We start from the raw sequence: 19,276 nt of genomic DNA on the forward strand, positions 1-19,276 counted from the left end.
TCCCCCTCTCCCATGTCCCCCCGGAACTGTCAGTCCCGTTGTTTTCTCCTCCAGATTGTTCATCCAGCCTGTCCTATCCAGACAGGCCTGATCTTGTGGATTTAAAAAAAGACTATATTCATTATAAATGAAGCCAGTTTCTATTTGGAAAAAATTACTGTGATTTATTTTCTTATTCTTTTCTTCAGAAAGGCATTTTATAAATAGGTTAAGTCCAGGGAAAGAAGGGTGCGGCAGACAAGCAGTTTGATAGTCATCGAATGGCGTAATTCACCACATACTTTTAAATAATTATCTCATTGGGAGCTCCAGCAACTACAGCCAATTCTGTATCCAATTCTCTCATAGCACAGTCCATAGTGTAATATTATTTGGGGGCATTTAGTTTCTTTATTAAGCGGATTGCTTAATAAAGTTGATTCCCACTTGTATCGAGCTTGTTAAGACAGAGTAGGTATTTCCCATATTATTTCCAAGTCTGTAATATTTCCTGAAACAGACCACCACATCTTCCTCCTGTGGATCAAGTGATGAACTTGAATCACCCACCTTTCCATCAGCTGCCAAGGGTTTCATTAGTGCATCACCATGGCTCCTTACTAGACCCCTGGAACAGTCTGTGGAAATCTATTTTGTATTTCTGGTGACTGCCATTGGATGGGCGCAGTACATTATGCAGTAGATTTTGCAACATATGGTGGTTGGATGAGAAATTAGCATGCTTGGGGGTAAGTGATAGGACAAAAGCCTCCAGCTATTAGTATAAAATCATTTTGCATAGCTTCGATCCCTTTTTAAAGCACCACAATATTTTCTATATTGAGTTTATCTCCTGGTCTGTCTGTCTGCAATGACTTGCACGGTAGGTCTGCGTTTGATGGTTTGAATTGTGGGAAAGGACAGGACGGATGTCAAGATCTAATGCACTTCGCAAAAGCTTGATTCGGACCGCTTCACATTCAGTTACGGATGGATCCCAACACAGTCCAAAGAGTTGCACTTTGCTCCTAAATGTTTCAAGGAAGAAAGACAACGTGGTTTATGCTTAAGCTCCCGAAACAAGGTTTACATTTTTTTTTTCCTGTTTTAGGTGTTTAATCCTTGAAGATGATGTTTGACTCGGCAGCCGTACCTGGAGAGGTGACCGCCTCTCTCCTAGTCCTGGTGATTGTTTTTGTCTTTATACGAGCACGAGGGAGCCAGGAGGGAAAGAAGATCCCTCCTCCTGGCCCATGGTCCTTCCCAATTATCGGAAATCTTCTCCAGCTCGGAGCCCATCCTTACTTGACATTTATGGAGATGAGGAAGAAATATGGTGACGTCTTCCTTATCAAACTGGGAGTGGTCCCTGTCTTGGTGGTGAATGGGATGGAAATGGTGAGGCGCGTGCTGGCCCGGGACGGAGAGCATTTTGCCGGCAGACCTGCCATGCACACCTTTTCTTTCCTGGCAGAAGGAAAAAGTTTTTCATTTTCAGTCAATTACGGAGAAAGTTGGAAACTTCATAAGAAAATCGCCTCGAATGCTTTAAGGACGTTCTCCAAAGCAGAGGCGAAGTCGTCCACCTGCTCCTGCCTGCTGGAGGAACACGTCGCAGAGGAAGTGGCTGTGCTGGTGAGAGCCTTTGCCGAACTGACTTCCACGAACGGTAGCTTTGAGCCCAGAAGCGTAATCACGTGCGCGGTGGCCAACGTTGTCTGTGCCCTTTGCTTTGGCAAGAGATACGAACACAGCGACGAGGAGTTCCTCAAGGTCGTTCAAACGAATGACGAGTTATTGAAGGCCTCCAGTGCGGCCAACCCTGCTGATTTCATACCGTGCTTCCGCTACCTTCCCTTACGGATCATAAATGCGCCCCGGGAATTTTACCAGGCGCTAAATCAGTTCATCACACGGCACGTGCAAGACCATCTCACTACCTATGATAAGGTAAGGGTTTTCATTCAGACTCAACATGGGCTTTGTCATGGGAAGAAGAAAGGCTATACCCACGTGGTGCATTCTTCCTTGGATGGGGCCAGAGTTAACCTTTGGCACTACCAGTATATGGGAGTGTAGTACCAGTAGGGCACTGTAGCGCCATCGTGCTCGGTTTTTCAGTAGGGCTCTGTGGTCTAAATAGAGTTTTGAGAACTCAGAAATTCCCCCAGTTCTGAGGGAATATGAATGAATTTTGAATTGGTAATTAACTGGTAAATGATGATTCAAATGTCTCCTCCGATCATAGTAGAGGGAGGGGAATTTCCCTGTTGTCACACAGAATGAACTGCACAATTTATTATGGCAGGCATAGTTAACACAAAATGTAATATCTTATTATTTGATCTCCCTTTTGACCCTTTTTAAAGCTGCTTCTGCTTTTAAATAAAGTGAAGGGGAAATACCTTTGGATTAAGCCTCTGGTGCATCCCCTGCTACCATGCGTCCGGGATGTGAGCAGCCTCGCTCTCCTGCAGAGGGCACTGGGGAGTCTATGGTGCAGATGCAGTCAGGTTCACATGTAGCACCCTGTCCTTTGATCTCCCTTATGATCTGTTTTAATTTGTTAGCTTTTATGATTTTCTGTTTTCATTTCATTTGAGGCTTTATCTGTTATACTTTGTAATTGTCGTGAGTTTTTTCTTTTTCAAATGTTTTTCTGTATATGAAATCCAGAATAGGCAAATCTATAAAGGAAATAACTGGATTAATGGTTTCTTGGAGGTATGACGGGGGGGGGAATGGGGAGCTAATAATGATGAGTACAAGAATGAAGAACAATTTCTAAAATGAATTGTGATGACAATTATCCAACCCTTTTTGATGTGATTGAACAATTGAATTGTGTGATAGAATTATATGCCATTAAAACTGCTACTAAATAAATAAGGCTTTAAAGGAAAATAATGGTGAATTCTGTAGCGTAGTTTTCTATTCTATACTCCTTTAAGATTAAATATGACTTTTTAAAAAACAAGAATTGTTTAAACAGTTAAAGTAATACACTTATTTATATTCATATGTATAGCAGGTTCACTTTAACTTACATGCAGCTGCACCTCCGCCTTCATGGGATTTGTATGTGATGTGAAATGTGGGCATAGAGTACTCATGCCACGATTTGTCTCCCCAGGGCCACATCCGAGACATCACTGATGCGCTGATTAATACGTGTCACAACAAGCATGCGGCTTCCAAAACAGCCACCTTAACTAATGATGAAATCATCAGCACTGTGAATGACCTATTTGGAGCTGGTATGTGACAATATGTACTAATACATAAGTAAAAAATTGTTTGCAATGTTTGGTTACAGTGTTTCCCAACTAAGGCCACTTTGGGTAGTTGAGTTCAGAATATAGACAATTGGCGTTCTGTTTTCTTTCTATGCCATTTGAAAATATTTATTTTCATCTTAAATGTAGAAATTTAAAAGCATAGTCTTCTTGTCATGGTGCACTAACATCCCTGGTCCATGTAACAATAGGCCTTATTTAATTTATTCAGTTAGGCAGTTAAGTATTTAGTTACCTACCCTTCATCTATCTAGCATCCATCTATCTATCATCTATCTCTCTCTCTAGTAGTTAGTAGACAGAATTTTTCCCCAGTCTAGGAGGCTGAAATCAGAGTTCCAGTGTGGGCGGAAGGCTTTCTCCCTTTGTCTCTTCAGCTTTTATCCTTTGGCTCCTTAATCATTGTCCTGTCACATCTATCTTTCCCATCTCTACTTGTTTGTGTGTTTAATCTCGTTTATATCTCGGGATAGCCTTTAAACGCATCTTACATGCTTACTCTCTCATTAACATAACAAAGAAAAAACACCATTCCCAAATGGGATTAGAATCACCAGTATAGGGGTATAATACATTTTGTATAATACATTTTGGGAGAGACACAATCCAATCCATCTCACAGGACCTAGTCTCATCTAGCTATTGGTTTTCTCTCCTGGAGTTGTTCAAAGAGAAATCTGTGAGTCTGATGGTCATTCTGTCCACCACACGGAGGGAGCCTGTAGAAAGAATCGCGTGAAGAGGCGGTGGGAAGTCAAATGCTCTAGCACCATTTCTTTAAACAAAATATTTCCCCAGTACTTCTACTGCTCTCTTGGTCATCGTTTAAATTTTCAGGACTGAGTAGCTCTTTTTTTCTAGACCCCTTATTCTGTTCCATTGATTTATTTGTTTCTCTTCTATCCCAAATCATATTGCTTTAATTACTGTAAATTTGTAAGTCTTTGTTGCTCTTTATAATTTAGATCTCCGTGCTTTAGTGTTCTTCAACTTGTATTGGCTATTCTTAACCTCGTTGTTTCCAAATAATATTTCAAAATAGCTTGTCACAGAGAAGCATCTATTTGTTTTCATAGGATTCAATTTCATCTATAAATCAATCTTTTTTGGTATATAGTCAAGAGAACACAGATTTCTATAGTTTTCAAAGATATGTAATTTTATCCCGACATTTATTTCCAGTTGCTTCCACTAAAATCTGCATTTATTTTAAAGCACCCCTGTTATGTCGTGGTTAAGGGAGTTAGCTGTTACTTGAAAAATTCGCTGTTTAATCCCACCAGCCGCTTTTCCAGAGGAAGAAGGGAAGTGTGCTTCTGTAAAGATCACGGCATTGGGAAGCCAGTGTGTACTTAGTTCTACAGGACTGCTCTGGAGCCAAATGACTCAATAGCACCGGCTATGGGTTTTGTTTTGTGTTGTTTTGTTTCTATCATGCTGTGCTTATTGGTCCAATTGTGCAGCTTGTTTTCGTTTCGACATTACGATGTCACCCATACCGAAGGGTGTATTCTTTAATCTCCATCAGTCAGAGGTTCAAGTCAATTTGCCAACCCTGTTTATTTATCACAAATTTGATGATGGTACTCTTAGCATTTTCTTCTAATTATAATCTGATGTTAAATACTTTTGTAGCATTCTTGAAGATTTTTAAATGAAGTTTCAATGTCACTGTGTACTGGTGATATGTGGGTGTGGTGAACACATCAAGATGGAAATATTTTCAGCTTGATTTGATGGCATATTCCCAAAAGATATTCCAAGAATATATAATACTGTCAATATCCTAAAAAACAACAAATGTGAAATTACGACAGATCACAAGAGTAATTAAGATACAAAAATAGAGCCAGCAGATGTGGCCAACCCAGTTACATTTCTTTAGCTAAAATGTGTGCAAAAAAAAGCATTCACTATAATGCATTTCTGTACAAAGCAATTATTCACTCAATAGAAATATAAAATTAAACTTTATTTAAAATCCATGTGTCTGCTACCTTAGCAGTGAGATAAATAAAATGCTATATAAGAATAAGACAGTGAGCTATAGCCATATGTTAAATAGATGCAATTTGCAACATTCAGTTCAACCAGTGCTTATATATTATTAGCATGTACATTTCCATGCTCCACGTTTCAAATTGCTCAGAGAGATTGTTTAATTTCCCATTAGTATTTAGTTGGACTTCCCCAAATTACTACTTATGACTTAGTACTATTTAGATAATGCGCCAAGATATATATTGTGTTGGGCTGAGTTCTCTAGAGAAACAAAATCAGTGATGCCTATAGTGTATGTTTTTAGAAAGAGATTTACATCAAGAAATGTCGCACACAGCTGTAGAAGTGGGTAAGTTCAATCCCCTTCAAGTGCATGGGTCAGATGTAAATAGAGGGTCCTCCTGACTCCTGTAGCTGCAGCGGCTGACAAGCAGGAAGCAGGAAGATGAAGCTAGAAGACCACAGCCTGGTCGATGCAGAGCTGAATAAATCTGAGGTCAGAAGTTGGGCAATCCGCTGATGGCTCCTGGGATCGCAGGCTATGGAACAGGAGGTCTGGGATCCAGATCCAGCAGAAGTGAGCTAGCTTCAGCACAGGGTCAATCTATACCAAGAGTAGGGCTTACCCTGAGTGACTCTTCCCTCATTTGCATCAAGGCTGTGGACGATTTTTCCCAACTGCTTGGCTGCTTCATAGAAGATACCATTATGGAGTTGACCACACTATGTTAGCTCATATTATGGGAGACTCCTGACCCAACCAGGTTGACACAAAACCTCACTCACAGATATTAATATTCATAACATTCATAACACTCACAGATATGAATATAATTTTGCTCAAGCCTTGATGTAAAAGCCAAATTTATGATGGTTAAAATCTGAATGTTGCCATCCATTTATCCTTTGTTTGCAGCAAAGAGAGTCAATATTGGTCTGTGTAGACATCCAGCCTTTCATGCCACACTGTGTTCTACTTTAGAAACCTTGATCTACACCTTGATTTGGACTGTTTACTTGTAGAGTAAGTCTTTGTTGCATTAAGTTAGTATTAGAATTTATTTCAGTTACAAATTGCAGCCCCTACTGGCTCACTAAAAAATGAAAAGATATGAAAACCTGGACTTGCAAAGAGCAGTTTGGAAAGGAGATTATTTATTTGAGTTAAACCTGAGTGCATTGCTTTTATATATTCAGGTAAAAAGTCTTTTAAAAAATCAATAAATGCTTACATCTCAATGCAGTGGAACCACAGAATTGAGTTCAGGTGCATTCTTTTCACCTACGTGGTCTCGGGGAACTTATTTTGCCACTCCAGGCTGCAAGTTTCTTACACTTAATGTAAGCGGAATTACGGTCCCAATTTCATAGGGTTTAAAATATTAAATGACAGTCCCATTAAGTGATCAATATTTAGTAAATATCTTCATTGTTGGAGCTGTTGTCATTGCCATCCTGAGAATTTGGGACTAAAATCTATAGAATTCAAAATGCATGTTTTTTGCTACTAGATTTGAGAGCATTTAGTAGAAAACACAAACACCACTAGCAATTTTGTTAGTGGATCATGAAAGTAGATTTATGATGTAAACAATGCAGTGTGTGAGTGAAGAAAAGAAGACAGAAAAATGGAAGATGGAACAGACTTGTTCTAGCAAAGCAGACATATTTTTCTGATGCTGGAAATCCAGCAGAAAGAGCTTTTTAATGGATATTTCTAGGTTTTAACTTTTCCAGAACCGCTCACTCTTTCTTTGATGTAATCTTAGAGTTGTCTTTGAGAAAAAAATGAAATTTGGTAAGTAAAATTTCTTGGTTTGTTACCTTTTCCATTAATGAAAATATCTAAACAGTAGTTACATAATCTCATAAATAAAGATATCCTTCTGAAAGGATGGATTTTTAGACTACATATGTACACTAGAAATGATTATTTCAAAAATGAATCTATTTACCATTCCATCTTGTGCCGTTATAAACTCCTGGTCTCTAGAGCTAGGTAAGTGCAAATGTATAAGTCTGTCTCTTGTGAGTTAAGTCATCTAGCACAAGGGCCAGCATGTGCTCTTGACTCATTATTTTCTCTCAAGTAAAATGAGCATAATTATATATACCTGACATGTCTGCCCTGGTGGTAATGCATAGTGGGCTATGAATTGAGCTGCTACCTACAAAGTCACAAGTTCAAATCCACCAATTACTCCTTAGGAGAAATTTGAGGCTGGCTGCTCCTGTAAGGATGTTAAGACCATAACAGGGCAGTTATACTCCGTCCTCTACAGTTACTATGAAATCAGAACCAGGTTGGCGGCAGTGAGATTGGTTTCAGTTTTCATGTACATGTTTGCATTATGATTTAGAGAAATTTATGTTAAATCCGACAACAGGATGAACATGTATTGGGCACGTATCATTATGGTTACTGATTAGATTATACTTGTTATTATCATCACAATAGCATTTATTATGTAGTACGATATTACCAACATTTTATAGCTAATAAATGACAGCAATGTTTTTAAAGGTGCTCTTGAATTGTGTGGACAGTTAAGGCAGCAGGCTGATAATCAAGATAGGGATTTCAAGTGCATACAAAAACAGCTCAAAAGAAAGACCTAATAATTCATGGGGGAAATCAGCCATTGAAAATCCTACTGAACGCAGTTCTCCTCTGACATACATGGGTCACCAGGAAGTGAAGATGACTCACTGGCAGATTTGTAAGTCGGCTCGAATGTGGATCCCTTCTTTTATTGCAGTTCTCTTACTTTATAGGAATCTTTAGATTCATTTCCCTTAATTCTTAGTACTTGACTATGAAGCAAATTGAGGATGCTGGTCATGCTGGCACATTTTCCTATCATTCTCTCATTTATTTTTCAGGGTTTGAAACAGTCTCAACATGTCTTTACTGGAGCTTTCTCTATCTGATACGTTTTCCAGAAATTCAAGTCAAGATTCAAGAGGAAATTGGTAAAAGACTTGGAGATAAGAATTGCAAATTCGGTCATCCACGCTTTCTTGTAATTCTCACTCCTTTTGCTAAATTAAAAAAATACTTTTCTTCCAGATAGAAACATTGGATTCAAACCCCCCAGATTTGAGGACAGGAAAATCTTACCCTACACGGAAGCTTTCATCAATGAAATTTTCCGCCACGTTTCCTTTCTTCCTTTCACCATTCCACACTGGTGAGCATATGGTTCTCCTTGTGGCTGGGAGGGCCCATGAGGAATCTTGGGATTCCCTGAAATACTGCAAGTGCCTTAGCACTCAGGTTAATTATTATTTAATGATTACTTTCAATCTGATTTTATTTTCTTTTGTACTCCATGTCATGGGATATTTGAATAAAACAAGACATTTGGGGGACATTTTTCACATTTGAAGTGTGATGTCATTAACTTTCATTTTGTATACATTATGAAGGGGAAGTTTTAAAAAAACATCATTTCATATGTGATTCCTTAGGGTTTTTTAAACTGTAAATTTTCAGGAGGGCAAACCGGCTCTTGGAGCAACTTGTGGGTTTGAACTGCCAGCCTTGTCGTTAGCAGCCTAACACTTAGCCAATGGCACTACTAGGGCTCCTTAGAGGAGAAAGCCTAAGGACATTCTGAGTAATTGATACATAAACCACAGTGTGTATTTGGCTAGAAAACGTCATCCACACCCACTTTCTTCCCTCCTATCGGTCATCTCAGCCTCCTGCAGGTGGAGCTTCGTTTTCAGTAGCCTGGAACTCAAGGTCACACAAACAGATTAACCAGAAACGCCATGTATAAATATTTGAAAATTTACTAAAACTTATACTAGAATCTCCAGCACACAAATATATGGCCAAAACATCAAACTCACTGCAATCAAGTCAGCGCTGACTCATACTGACCCCGTGTGTGTTTAGAGCCTGCGCCTGACAGAAAGCCCATTTTTCTCCCACAAAGCAGCTGGTGATATTGAACCGCCAACCATGCAGATTGCAACGGAACACATAACCACTACACCATGCCAACGTTGACTAAATAGGCCCTTTTTTAGTAACTCTATGTGCAGAAAAAAATTTTTTGATACAACTATTTTTATTTCATGCAAGGAAACTAGATAACACATTTCTCAGAATCTTTTCCTTCCCACCTTCATTGAGGGAAAGGGTCTCTGTTAACCACAAAGTCGATGGTTCACCCATCAGTCACTGCTCAGGAGAAAGGTTGTCGGCTCTTGTAAGAATTTAGTAGATGATCAACCTACAGCCAACCCACTGTCATCACGTTGACTTGGAGCGACTCGAGATGGTGTTTCTGAGCCTGTAAATCTTCCAGAGGAGACAGCCTCATCTTTCTCCCTCAGACTTGATGGCAGCGGTAATTAAAGAGGTCCGGGGTTGAATAAATCTCTCCTCAGAAAATTGGTGTAATTATTCAGAAGGTGGTCCTAGCGATATGTATTATCTTTGACTGGGTAAATCTGCTGTACAAGAACTTTTTAGAGTATTGCAAAGCAAGGATGTTGCTTTGAGGACTAAGGTGTGCTTGACTCAAGCCACCATATTTTCCATTGCCTCAGAGTCATGTGAAGGTTGGACATTGAATAAGGAAGACCAAAGCAGAATTTATGCATTTGACTTGTGTTGGAGGAGTGTTGGAGAAGATTATTGAAAGTACCATAGGCTGCTAAAAGGACAAACAAATCTGTCTGGGAAAAAATACAACCAGTTTTACATACTTTGGATACATTGTCAGGAGAGACCAGGTCATGACTGTAACATGGGCTCGAGCACAGGAAGCATTGTGGGGACTGTGTGGGACCATAGAGTGTGTCATCATGTTGTGCACAGAGTCACTATGGATTAGAACTGGCTTCCAGGCACCTAACAACCACAACTTGGCTGGGATCATCCAGTGGAACCGCCCACCTGCTGAGAAGAGCGGAGAATAAATAGCAATAGAATCAATCGCTCATGCTTTGTTTGCTCTCCTTGTTCACAAACTCTACCTATCCATTCACGGTGACCCTGCAAGATGCTTTATTGAGTATTTCTGGTTCAAATAAATCTTGAACCAGATCAATCAGATTAAGCTTTAACTTAAGTTTAATTTTAAAAGTCTTTCTTTGACAGAAGAAAAGAATGCTCTATGAAATGGCCTACCTTTCTTCTGAGTAATCAGTTATAGAGGGGCCCTCCAAAGTTCAAAAGGAGCCCCGGTCAGGTGTAATGGGTTACACATTGGGCTGCTAACTTCTAGCTGGACCCCACCAGTATTTCCGAGAGAGAGATGAGGTAGTCTACCCCTGTGAAGCCTCAGAAACCCACAGTTGTGCCCTGGCCTACAGGGTCGGTGTGACTCAGATTCAACTCGATGGCAGCGAGAGAGGACCCAGTTTATGCACATCGGTCGTGTTTAGGCCTTAGATTAAACATGTCTGAGCAGCTGAATCCATCGAAGGTGTGTACCAGAATGTGTAGAGATAGGCAAGTGGCTGCACGAAGACAGAGGCATTGCTCATTTAGCATTCTCCATTCCATCCTATATATAGTGTCCATATTATCCATATTGTTTTCCAAAGTTCAGTACTAATTGATACACGGACAGGAATAAACGAGACATCAATTATTATTATTATTTTTAACTGTCAGAGGTTGAAGATTGGACTTAAAATTAAGCCTACTAGACTTGCTGAGATGTCTCACCTATTTCCCCAATTTTCTGTCAGAGTTGGAAAATAACAGGCTTCCCCTAGAAAGAGAGCCTTCCTCCTCAGAGCCCGTCCCAGGGTTGACTGGAGATGGAGTCCCTGCAGTCTGAGTGGTGGGAAGAGAAAGCTCAGGAATGGTCAGCTCCCAAAGCGTGCAAACTCGGGAATGTCAACAAAGCACCACCACTTCTCCTTTGGACGTAGGGTGTGTCCAAGATCTCGTTCATTGAAATTGTTAGATTTCAGACCTTAGAGTTACAAATTGAGTTTTTCTTTTAGCAAGTACTAAAAGATACAATATGTTGATTTTCTAATTTCTCCAAGGATCCCAGTGGTGTAGTGGTTACCCCTTGGGCTGTGCACCTCAAGGTCAGCAGTTCAAACTCCCTGTAAGGAGTGAAAATTGCAGAAACTCACGGAAGCCGACTTTGTCCTATAGGGTCATTATGCATTGGATCCATGCAGTGGTAATGGGCTTATTTTGATTAAAAAATTTTTATTCATAAGGGTCACGCACATTGAGTATGAATAAGAATTGCTTCATAATGCCTTTCTTTCTCTATGTAATTTGATCTGTTCATGACCAACTTTGTCATAGAGATATTAAGAGAATCTCTATTAGGATTTTAGCTCATAGCAATGATTTGCACACAATATCTGTACAGAATGCTTAATAAATTATTAATTTTATATTAGGTGAAATGCTTCCATTACTCTGGCCAACACAGATTTTGGTACCTCCAATATTAGACTTGTTTCTTGATATATTTGACCTCTAGCCACAGGTCAGTGAGCTGCTCCACAGCAGAAAGATGAGACTTTCTGCTCCATAGAAATACCGAGTCTCTGAAACCTGCAGTAGACCTGTTTCTCTGTCCTATGTGGTTGCTTAATCGACTTAGTCTCACAATTGAATGACTGGTCATGAGTGTGATACAACAGAAATCCAAATATTCTAAAACCCCAAATGGATTTGGCAAAGTTCAACTGCCTTCAGTAACACTGAACTGCTCTAGTCTTATGAGATGGTAACCTGTGCACAGAACCAGTAGAAAATTTAGAATTTTTTTTAAGAAGAAACTGAGAGTCAACCTCACCCTTGAAGCATTTGGCATGAATTATCCATTGCCTTCTAACTATTAACAGGTGTTCTGAAATGTGGACTGCATAATTGGGAGAAGAGAAGTTTATATTTTCAAAATATTTATGGAGACTACAATGGAAACATAGTCTGAACACTCTACATTGCTCTTACACCTTCCATCTAAGGGCCTTCTCAATTTTCTTTTTTTTTCCGTTTTCCACTCCGCTCGAGCTGTGCTCTGGCTTTGCAGTATCCAATTTGTAGTCTCTCTATACACTGCACAGCCTCCCATACACAATAGAAAAACCCACTGCCATCAGTTAGATTCTGTCATAGTGACCCTGCAGGACAGAGAATAATGGCCTTTAAATTTTTTCTGGAAGGCTGTAGAGGGCAGTGGGTTTGAACCACTGACTTTATTTTGGCACCTCAATGTGTAATCAACTATTCATAAGCTTTTCTTTTTATGGTTGTTGGGCTTTTTTGTTGTTGTTGTTTATGTTGTTTTGTTTCGCTTTGTTTGTTTTTGTACTTATTATTGTCTCTACATGCCTTCTACATAAGCTAGGTGGGATAAACAATCCAGGGGAGAAAACAATGGGACCAATGGTTCTGGAGGGGGGGACACAGGAGAGAGGGCAGTCAGGCCAAGGAAGTAGGTGTTAACAAACCCAGGGACAAGGGAATAACAAGTGATCTCAAATTGATGGCAAGGAGGGCATAGGATGCCTGGTAGGCCTTGACCAAGGGCAATGTAACCGTGAGGTATTACTGAAACCTGAATAAAGGCCAAACATGGTAGTGAGACAAGAAGAAAGTAAAAGGAAATAGAGGAAAGAACTAGGAAGCAAAGGGTATTTATTGAGGTCTAAATACAGGCATGTACATATATAAATGTATTTATAAGTAACGATAGGGAAATAGATCTATGTACATATATTTGTATGTTAAGTATCAAGGTAGCAGATGGACATTGGGCCTCTACTAAAGTACACCCTCAATGCAAGAACACTTTGTTGTAACAATCCGGCATTCTGTGATGCACACCTTCCTGACACGATAGCTAAAGACTAGTTGGGTGCATAGCAAATGTGGTGAAGAAAGCTGATGGTGCCCAGCTTTCAAAAGATATAGCATCTGGGTTCTTATAGACTTGAAGACAAACAAGTGGCCATGCTGAGAAGCAACAAAGTCCACCAACCTGTGTGATCATGAGGTGTGGATGGGATCAGGTATCAGGCATCAAAGACCCAGAACAAAAACTCATATCAATATGAATGAAGGGAGTGCGGAGTGGAGACTCAAAGCCCATCTGTAGACAATTAGACATCCCCTTACAGAAGGGTCACAAGGATGAGATGAGCCAGTCAGGGGTGCAGTATAACACCGATGAAACATACAACTTTCCTCTAGTTCTTTAATGCTCGCCCCCACCCACTTTCATGATCCCAATAGTACCTTAAAAATCTGGCTAGACCAGACCATGTACACAGGTACAGATAAGAGCTGGAAACACAGGGAATCCAGGACAGATAAACCCTTAAAGACCAATAATGAGAGTATCTATATGAGGAGGGTAAGGGGATGGTGGGAGGAAAAAGGGGGAACCATTAACAATGATCTACACATAACCCCCTCGCTGGCGGATGGATAACAGAAAAGTGGGTGAAGGAAGATATCGGTCAGTATAAGAAGGAAAAAATAATCATTTATAATTTATCAAGGGTTCATGAAGGAGGGAGGGTGGGGGTAAATGAGGAGCTGATATAAAGGGCTCAAGGAGAAAGCAAATGTTTTGAGAATGATGATGGCAACAGATGTACAAATGTGCTTGACACAATGGATGCATGTATGTATTGTGATAAGAGCTGTATGAGCCCCAAATAAAATGACAATTTAAAAAAAAGAAGAAAAGGGAAAAAAACAACAACCCAGGACTCTAAATTTTCTTTTTTGCCCAATTGGGCTGTGTTATTAAAACAATGAAGATTTAGAAATATTTCATGTCATCATTATTATTAAATTAATAAAATAGTATGCAAATTAGTAAAAAATAATCTCTGATCTGTGAGAGGAATGGAAGGACTGGGTCATTTGCGTTTTCAGAATGGGTTGTAATGCTGTCTTTTGCTTCCCCAGCACTACAGTGGACACTTCTCTGAATGGCTATTTCATTCCTAAGAACACATGCACCTTTATCAACATGTACCAAGTGAATCACGATGAGTGAGTCTCTACAATTATTGAGAAAAATATTGGTTGTTTGTTTCCTATTTATGAATGTGGGAAAGATTTATATTCCTTTTAATCAACTTTATTCCTTCTGTTTCTCCTCTTAAAAGTTAAAAACATGCTCACTTCTCCCACTCCACCTGTAATAGGAAAGGTGATTTCAACATAGACTTGCCCAGAGCAAATCTAATTTTAGGAGAGGGTGCATGGGAGCAGATGTGGACCAAGGCCATTGTGAGGCGACCCTCTGCATAGATCTGACCAGCTGATTTCAGAGGTCCAATCTGAAATCCCACAGGAATCAAGGCACACTCCTGCATCCTTAGAATGTTGTAAAAGAGGAAGCAGGAATTGTTTTTAGCATTTTTAAATCTCTACTTGGAAAACAGGTCAGAAACTACCCATAGTTGGCACTCAATAAAGAGTAGTTAAATAAATGTAGCTAAAAATTTAACTTTATGAAACTTAAAGCTCAAACCATACCAGCTCAAAGCAAACCTCTGCTCCTCAGACAGTATATTCATTTAAAGGGTGCCCCAGGCTGTGAAAGTAAGAAAAATTCTTATCGGAAATCTGTGGAACTCTTCATTTAAAATAATTGCGATTTTCATCAATTTGGGCTCAAGTTATTTTAGTGAAAATAAAGTAACAATCCTACTTCATCTTTTATTACAATGAATTCTATCTTTACATCAAATTGAAGAGTGATAAACATATATAAAACAACAACACATGTAGGGATACTTTTCTTCATTATAATTATATGTGTGTCTATGTATCATGTGGACTAAAAAGTAGGAAACAATGTAATTGAAATCTAATGGAATTTTTTCTGTACATTTTTGAAGCGTGTGTGTGAGAGAAAGAGTAATTCATAAAGAATACTGCAAAATTGAGGAAAATATTTGATGGAAAACAAATTGTTTTATGAAGAACTTGCCAATAATGATTAAGGGACAAAGGAATTTATTTTTAAAACGTTATTTTTGCCTATTTCATACAGAACTATTTGGGATCATCCCAATTCATTTCAACCGGAGAGATTCCTAACCAAAAATGGCGAACTGGATAAAAGTCTTGTTGAGAAAGTCTTGGCATTTGGCATGGGAATCCGGAAGTGTCTGGGAGAAGATGTCGCCCGGAATGAGGTCTTCCTCTTCATCACCACTGTCCTGCAGCAGCTGAAGCTGCAGAAATGCCCAGGAGCCCAGCTGGACCTGACGCCCACCTATGGCTTAGCCATGAAGCCCAAACCATACCAGCTCAAAGCAGAACTCCGCTTTCCAAATTAATTCAGAAAAAGCCATGTTATTAAATTCATTGACACAGCATTTAAAGGGCTCTACTGAGCCTGGTATTAATGAAACAATTTGTCTATCATCCTAAAATGGAGACTGAGACTACATCTCTTCCTCAGAGGTGAACTCTTCCATTATCTATTTCCCGATTACAACCAGAGTAAAAATGTACCCGTCATATTGTGTATTCACAAAGTAGAAATGAATAAGAAGGTTATGGGTGTTATGGTTAAGTTTATAGAGCCACTTGGCTGGGTCATGATTCTTGTTGGTTTGGCAATTATGCAATGATATAATTTGGTAGCTAGGTAGTCCTCCACCATTTTGTGATGTGGTTATTTTGCCACTTCATATAATGCTGATTTTCCCATAATTGAGTTTCCCATAATGACCTGGCCTTGGGGACCTACTCATGTCACTAAGTGATGAGGAGATATGTTTTTTAAAGTGTAGTCGTGCACGCGTTGGGTTTTGACCCGCGTGGTCAGCCATTTGAAACAGCCAGCAGCTTCAAGAGAGGGAGACGGAGCTCTCTACTCAGGTAGAGTTACAGCCTCAGAAACCCACAGGGGCCCCACTGAGAGTCAGCGCTGACTTGGCAGCAAGTTTGGTTTGATTTGGCTTCCTATAATCCTGTTATAGGAAAGAGTTCCTCTTTCACGAAGACAGTTTAAGATAATGGCAAAATGTGATGCAATTCTGTAGTTTTAGGATTGGGAAGACCATGGTGGTTAGTTCAGACATCACTGGGAGTAGGGTGGGAGCGAAAGAAATGACTGACTATGTCAGACCCATGAGGTTATCGATCCTTCCTTATACCACCTTCTAATCGAACAGACATGCTGACAGCTCTTATGAATATAGGGCTCAGAATAGGAACACATTTCTGATAATAGGAACAATTATTTTCAGAGATAGGAAACAGACATATAAAATAAGGGAGTTAACGTACCTAGAATAACAGAATCATTGATGGGGGTAATAGATGAATTGATTTGAATTGAATGGATTTAAAGATTTAGAGAAACTAATAGGAAAATTTTCTCAAAAGACATTTCATACCGATTCTTAATGTTTCCTATATTACAAATCTAAGTTTAAAGGTTAAATTGGTTGTTTTTATATTTCCACATTCTTTTGATATCTACTAAATATATGTTTTCAATTATATTTTGTTCTTCTTTAATAATGAACCGAGGTACGTAAGTGAGCCTGAAATGCACAGCAGAGAATCATGTTTTAAAGCTGTAAGAAGTCAGGGAGAACCCCTCAGTTGCCTAATTCAAGCAGGGAAAGTAGTTAAGGAGGTCCCCTGGTGACATCATGGTTATTATTTGATCTGCTATCAGCAACGTCAGCAGTTCAAAACCACCAGCAGCCGTGTTGGAGAAAGATGGGGCTTTCTACTCTTGGGAAGAGTTCAGTCTCAGAAACTCACGGGGGCAGCACTTCTGTCTCTCCTATAGGGTCTTTATGAGTTGGCAGTGGGTTTTGGCTTGGCTCTCAGTAGTGGCAGCCTTTATGGAAGGAGATAGTACTAGGAACAGGGATGCTAAACAACGTTTTATATTGTTTCCAAATTTATAATTTTCCAAGGATAAATAAACTGAATTATTCTTGGAACAAAACAGATTGAATTTTTGTGTGATCCTATTAAAGCTTTTAAAATTGTTTGTATTCTCCCAGTGTTTCTATTGTCAAGTGAAACGATTGTTACATTTTTGTCATAAAAAACTGCCAAATGCTTTCTGCACTTAACAATAATGGAAATGACTAAAACACTATAGAAATCCTGGTATCTGTTTATCTGGAATTTTCTAAAAAGAATTGTTATGGTTTAAAGTTCTTGTTCTTTCAGTAGTAAGCAAAAATGTGTCTGCATTCTTAATACATTGTTTTGTAAAATACTAATTTGCACTGTGCTCCTAAGGCACAATTAAATAGTGTATGATTGGGCTTTGGTATAATTCAGAGGATTGCATTTTACGTATTTTTAGAAACATGAATAAACTTAAAACAAGAGACTACTTGGAGAGGTTAAATTAGAAAACATTCTTAGTCATTTAATATGGAAAGATGAGATATTTTAATAATATGTATTTACTCTTCCTAAAGTAATAATTTATTTTATAAAATATAATCAAAAGCAACACAGCACACAAACGTATCATAACTACTTGTAATCACGTAAATATTTAAAATGATCATCTTGAAAGTACACAGAGAATTTGTTATGTGGATGAGGTAGTCAATGGAGTCATTGGGCTGGACAAATGGTTGGCAGGTTCAACTGCTAATCAATAGGTTGGCAATGTGAGTCCACCCAGAGGTGCCTGGAGCTAAAAGCCTGATAATCTGCTTTAGAAAAGATCACTCCTACGCAGACACACACCGTCACCCTAAATTGGAATCAGCTCCATAGCAACTTGCTTTATATAACTTACAAGTTGAGAGAATATGAATATGTGCAGACATGGTCATCCAGCATCAGTGAAGTCCTTACGGCCATCATGTATCAGGAAAGCAAGCACCTCCCAGCATTGCACATCTTCAATTTACAAATATAAGTGGATACCTGTAACGTTGGCTTCCTTGTACCTTCATCCTGGTGAGGTTCTTTGTGATATCATGAAAATAAAGACTAATTTTAAAATATTTTCTGCTTCATGAATTCAAATGGCAACCAACTAAGCCTGAGTGGAAATGCGCCTGAAAAGAAAAATTGGCACCAATGTTTATGAAGACCAGAGACTTAAGCACGCGTGAGAATTCTCTGCTTTCTTCCCACTTCAATTTACCAGCCGATGGAATATAGAGCCACTTCACATTAAAAAATAGAAGCGACAGTCATTTTTAAAAGACAATGGAGTATTGGGGGGAAATGACCATCTACACCCTTATTAATTAGACTCTAAAATTAGATGTTTCCAGGTCTCCAGAGTTGTGGATATATGCAAAAAAACAACAGCAGCAAAACATGACTCTACTATGTGCTCCTTAAAATTGGCAGTCGCTAAAGAGAGAATGTTTTATGGTGTCATAAGCTTTAAAAACAAACCAATTATGAGAAACAGGCCAATTAATTTGATATGGAAGAAAAAATATGCAGTAGGTTCTAAACTGATTCTCCATTAACATTAACATTTGGAGAGTAAAAAAAAAAACCACACAAACAGCAAAATCATACTTATTTATAGATCTTCTAGCTTATAAGTTGTTCCCAGAACATACTCTACATAAATTCAGTAAAACTATTCTGAACCAGTAACAGTTAACTCTACACACACATTCAGACTCTCAGCTTTATCTGATTCTCTTGTGAATGGATGCATAGTCCATGGCGACATTTTCCAAATGAAAGGGATGGGCCATAGGATACGCCACCAAAGCATGACAAATGACCAGACAAATGGTGGTCATAAATATTAGCAAAAAGTTTTTTACTTTCTAAGGTGTTGAAATGCATCTGGTGTTATTTTTAGTTGCTCTTGAATGGACTTCAGCTCATGGCAACACCCTGTCCCACAGAACAAACCGTGTCCAGCCTGGCATCATCTTCACGGTCGTTGGATATGCTGAAATGCAGTACTATGGGAACTGCACAGTTTGAGTGTCTGCGATCCTAGGGGATTTTAAAGGGAATGAGAAGCAGTAAGTTCAGCATTAGGTTGGTAACAAAAGGTCCCAAGTTT

The 19,276-nt window shown here is 39.1% G+C and overlaps 1 protein-coding gene across 2 annotated transcripts in view; it reads left to right on the forward strand.

Moving 5' to 3' along the window:
- The window catches only part of LOC101642611 (cytochrome P450 1A4-like), a 23,078-nt gene extending 6,069 nt beyond the window's left edge, over positions 1-17,009 (forward strand). Inside the window, exons 2-7 of one of the 2 annotated variants that reach the window (XM_004713831.2) lie at positions 1,091-1,929; positions 3,113-3,236; positions 8,160-8,249; positions 8,347-8,467; positions 14,194-14,280; positions 15,290-17,009. In XM_004713831.2, the coding sequence (XP_004713888.1) occupies positions 1,108-1,929; positions 3,113-3,236; positions 8,160-8,249; positions 8,347-8,467; positions 14,194-14,280; positions 15,290-15,578 (1,533 nt within the window). In that variant the 5' untranslated portion in view covers positions 1,091-1,107 and the 3' untranslated portion in view covers positions 15,579-17,009. The remainder of the gene's footprint in view (positions 1-1,090; positions 1,930-3,112; positions 3,237-8,159; positions 8,250-8,346; positions 8,468-14,193; positions 14,281-15,289) is intronic. The other variant, XM_045288576.1, reaches the window with a different exon arrangement.
- Positions 17,010-19,276: the final 2,267 nt, after the last annotated feature.

Source organism: Echinops telfairi, unplaced genomic scaffold, assembly GCF_000313985.2.
Source record: "Echinops telfairi isolate 266 unplaced genomic scaffold, ASM31398v2 ScPeMD7_22;HRSCAF=79, whole genome shotgun sequence".
In the NCBI taxonomy this organism is placed as follows: domain Eukaryota; kingdom Metazoa; phylum Chordata; class Mammalia; order Afrosoricida; family Tenrecidae; genus Echinops; species Echinops telfairi.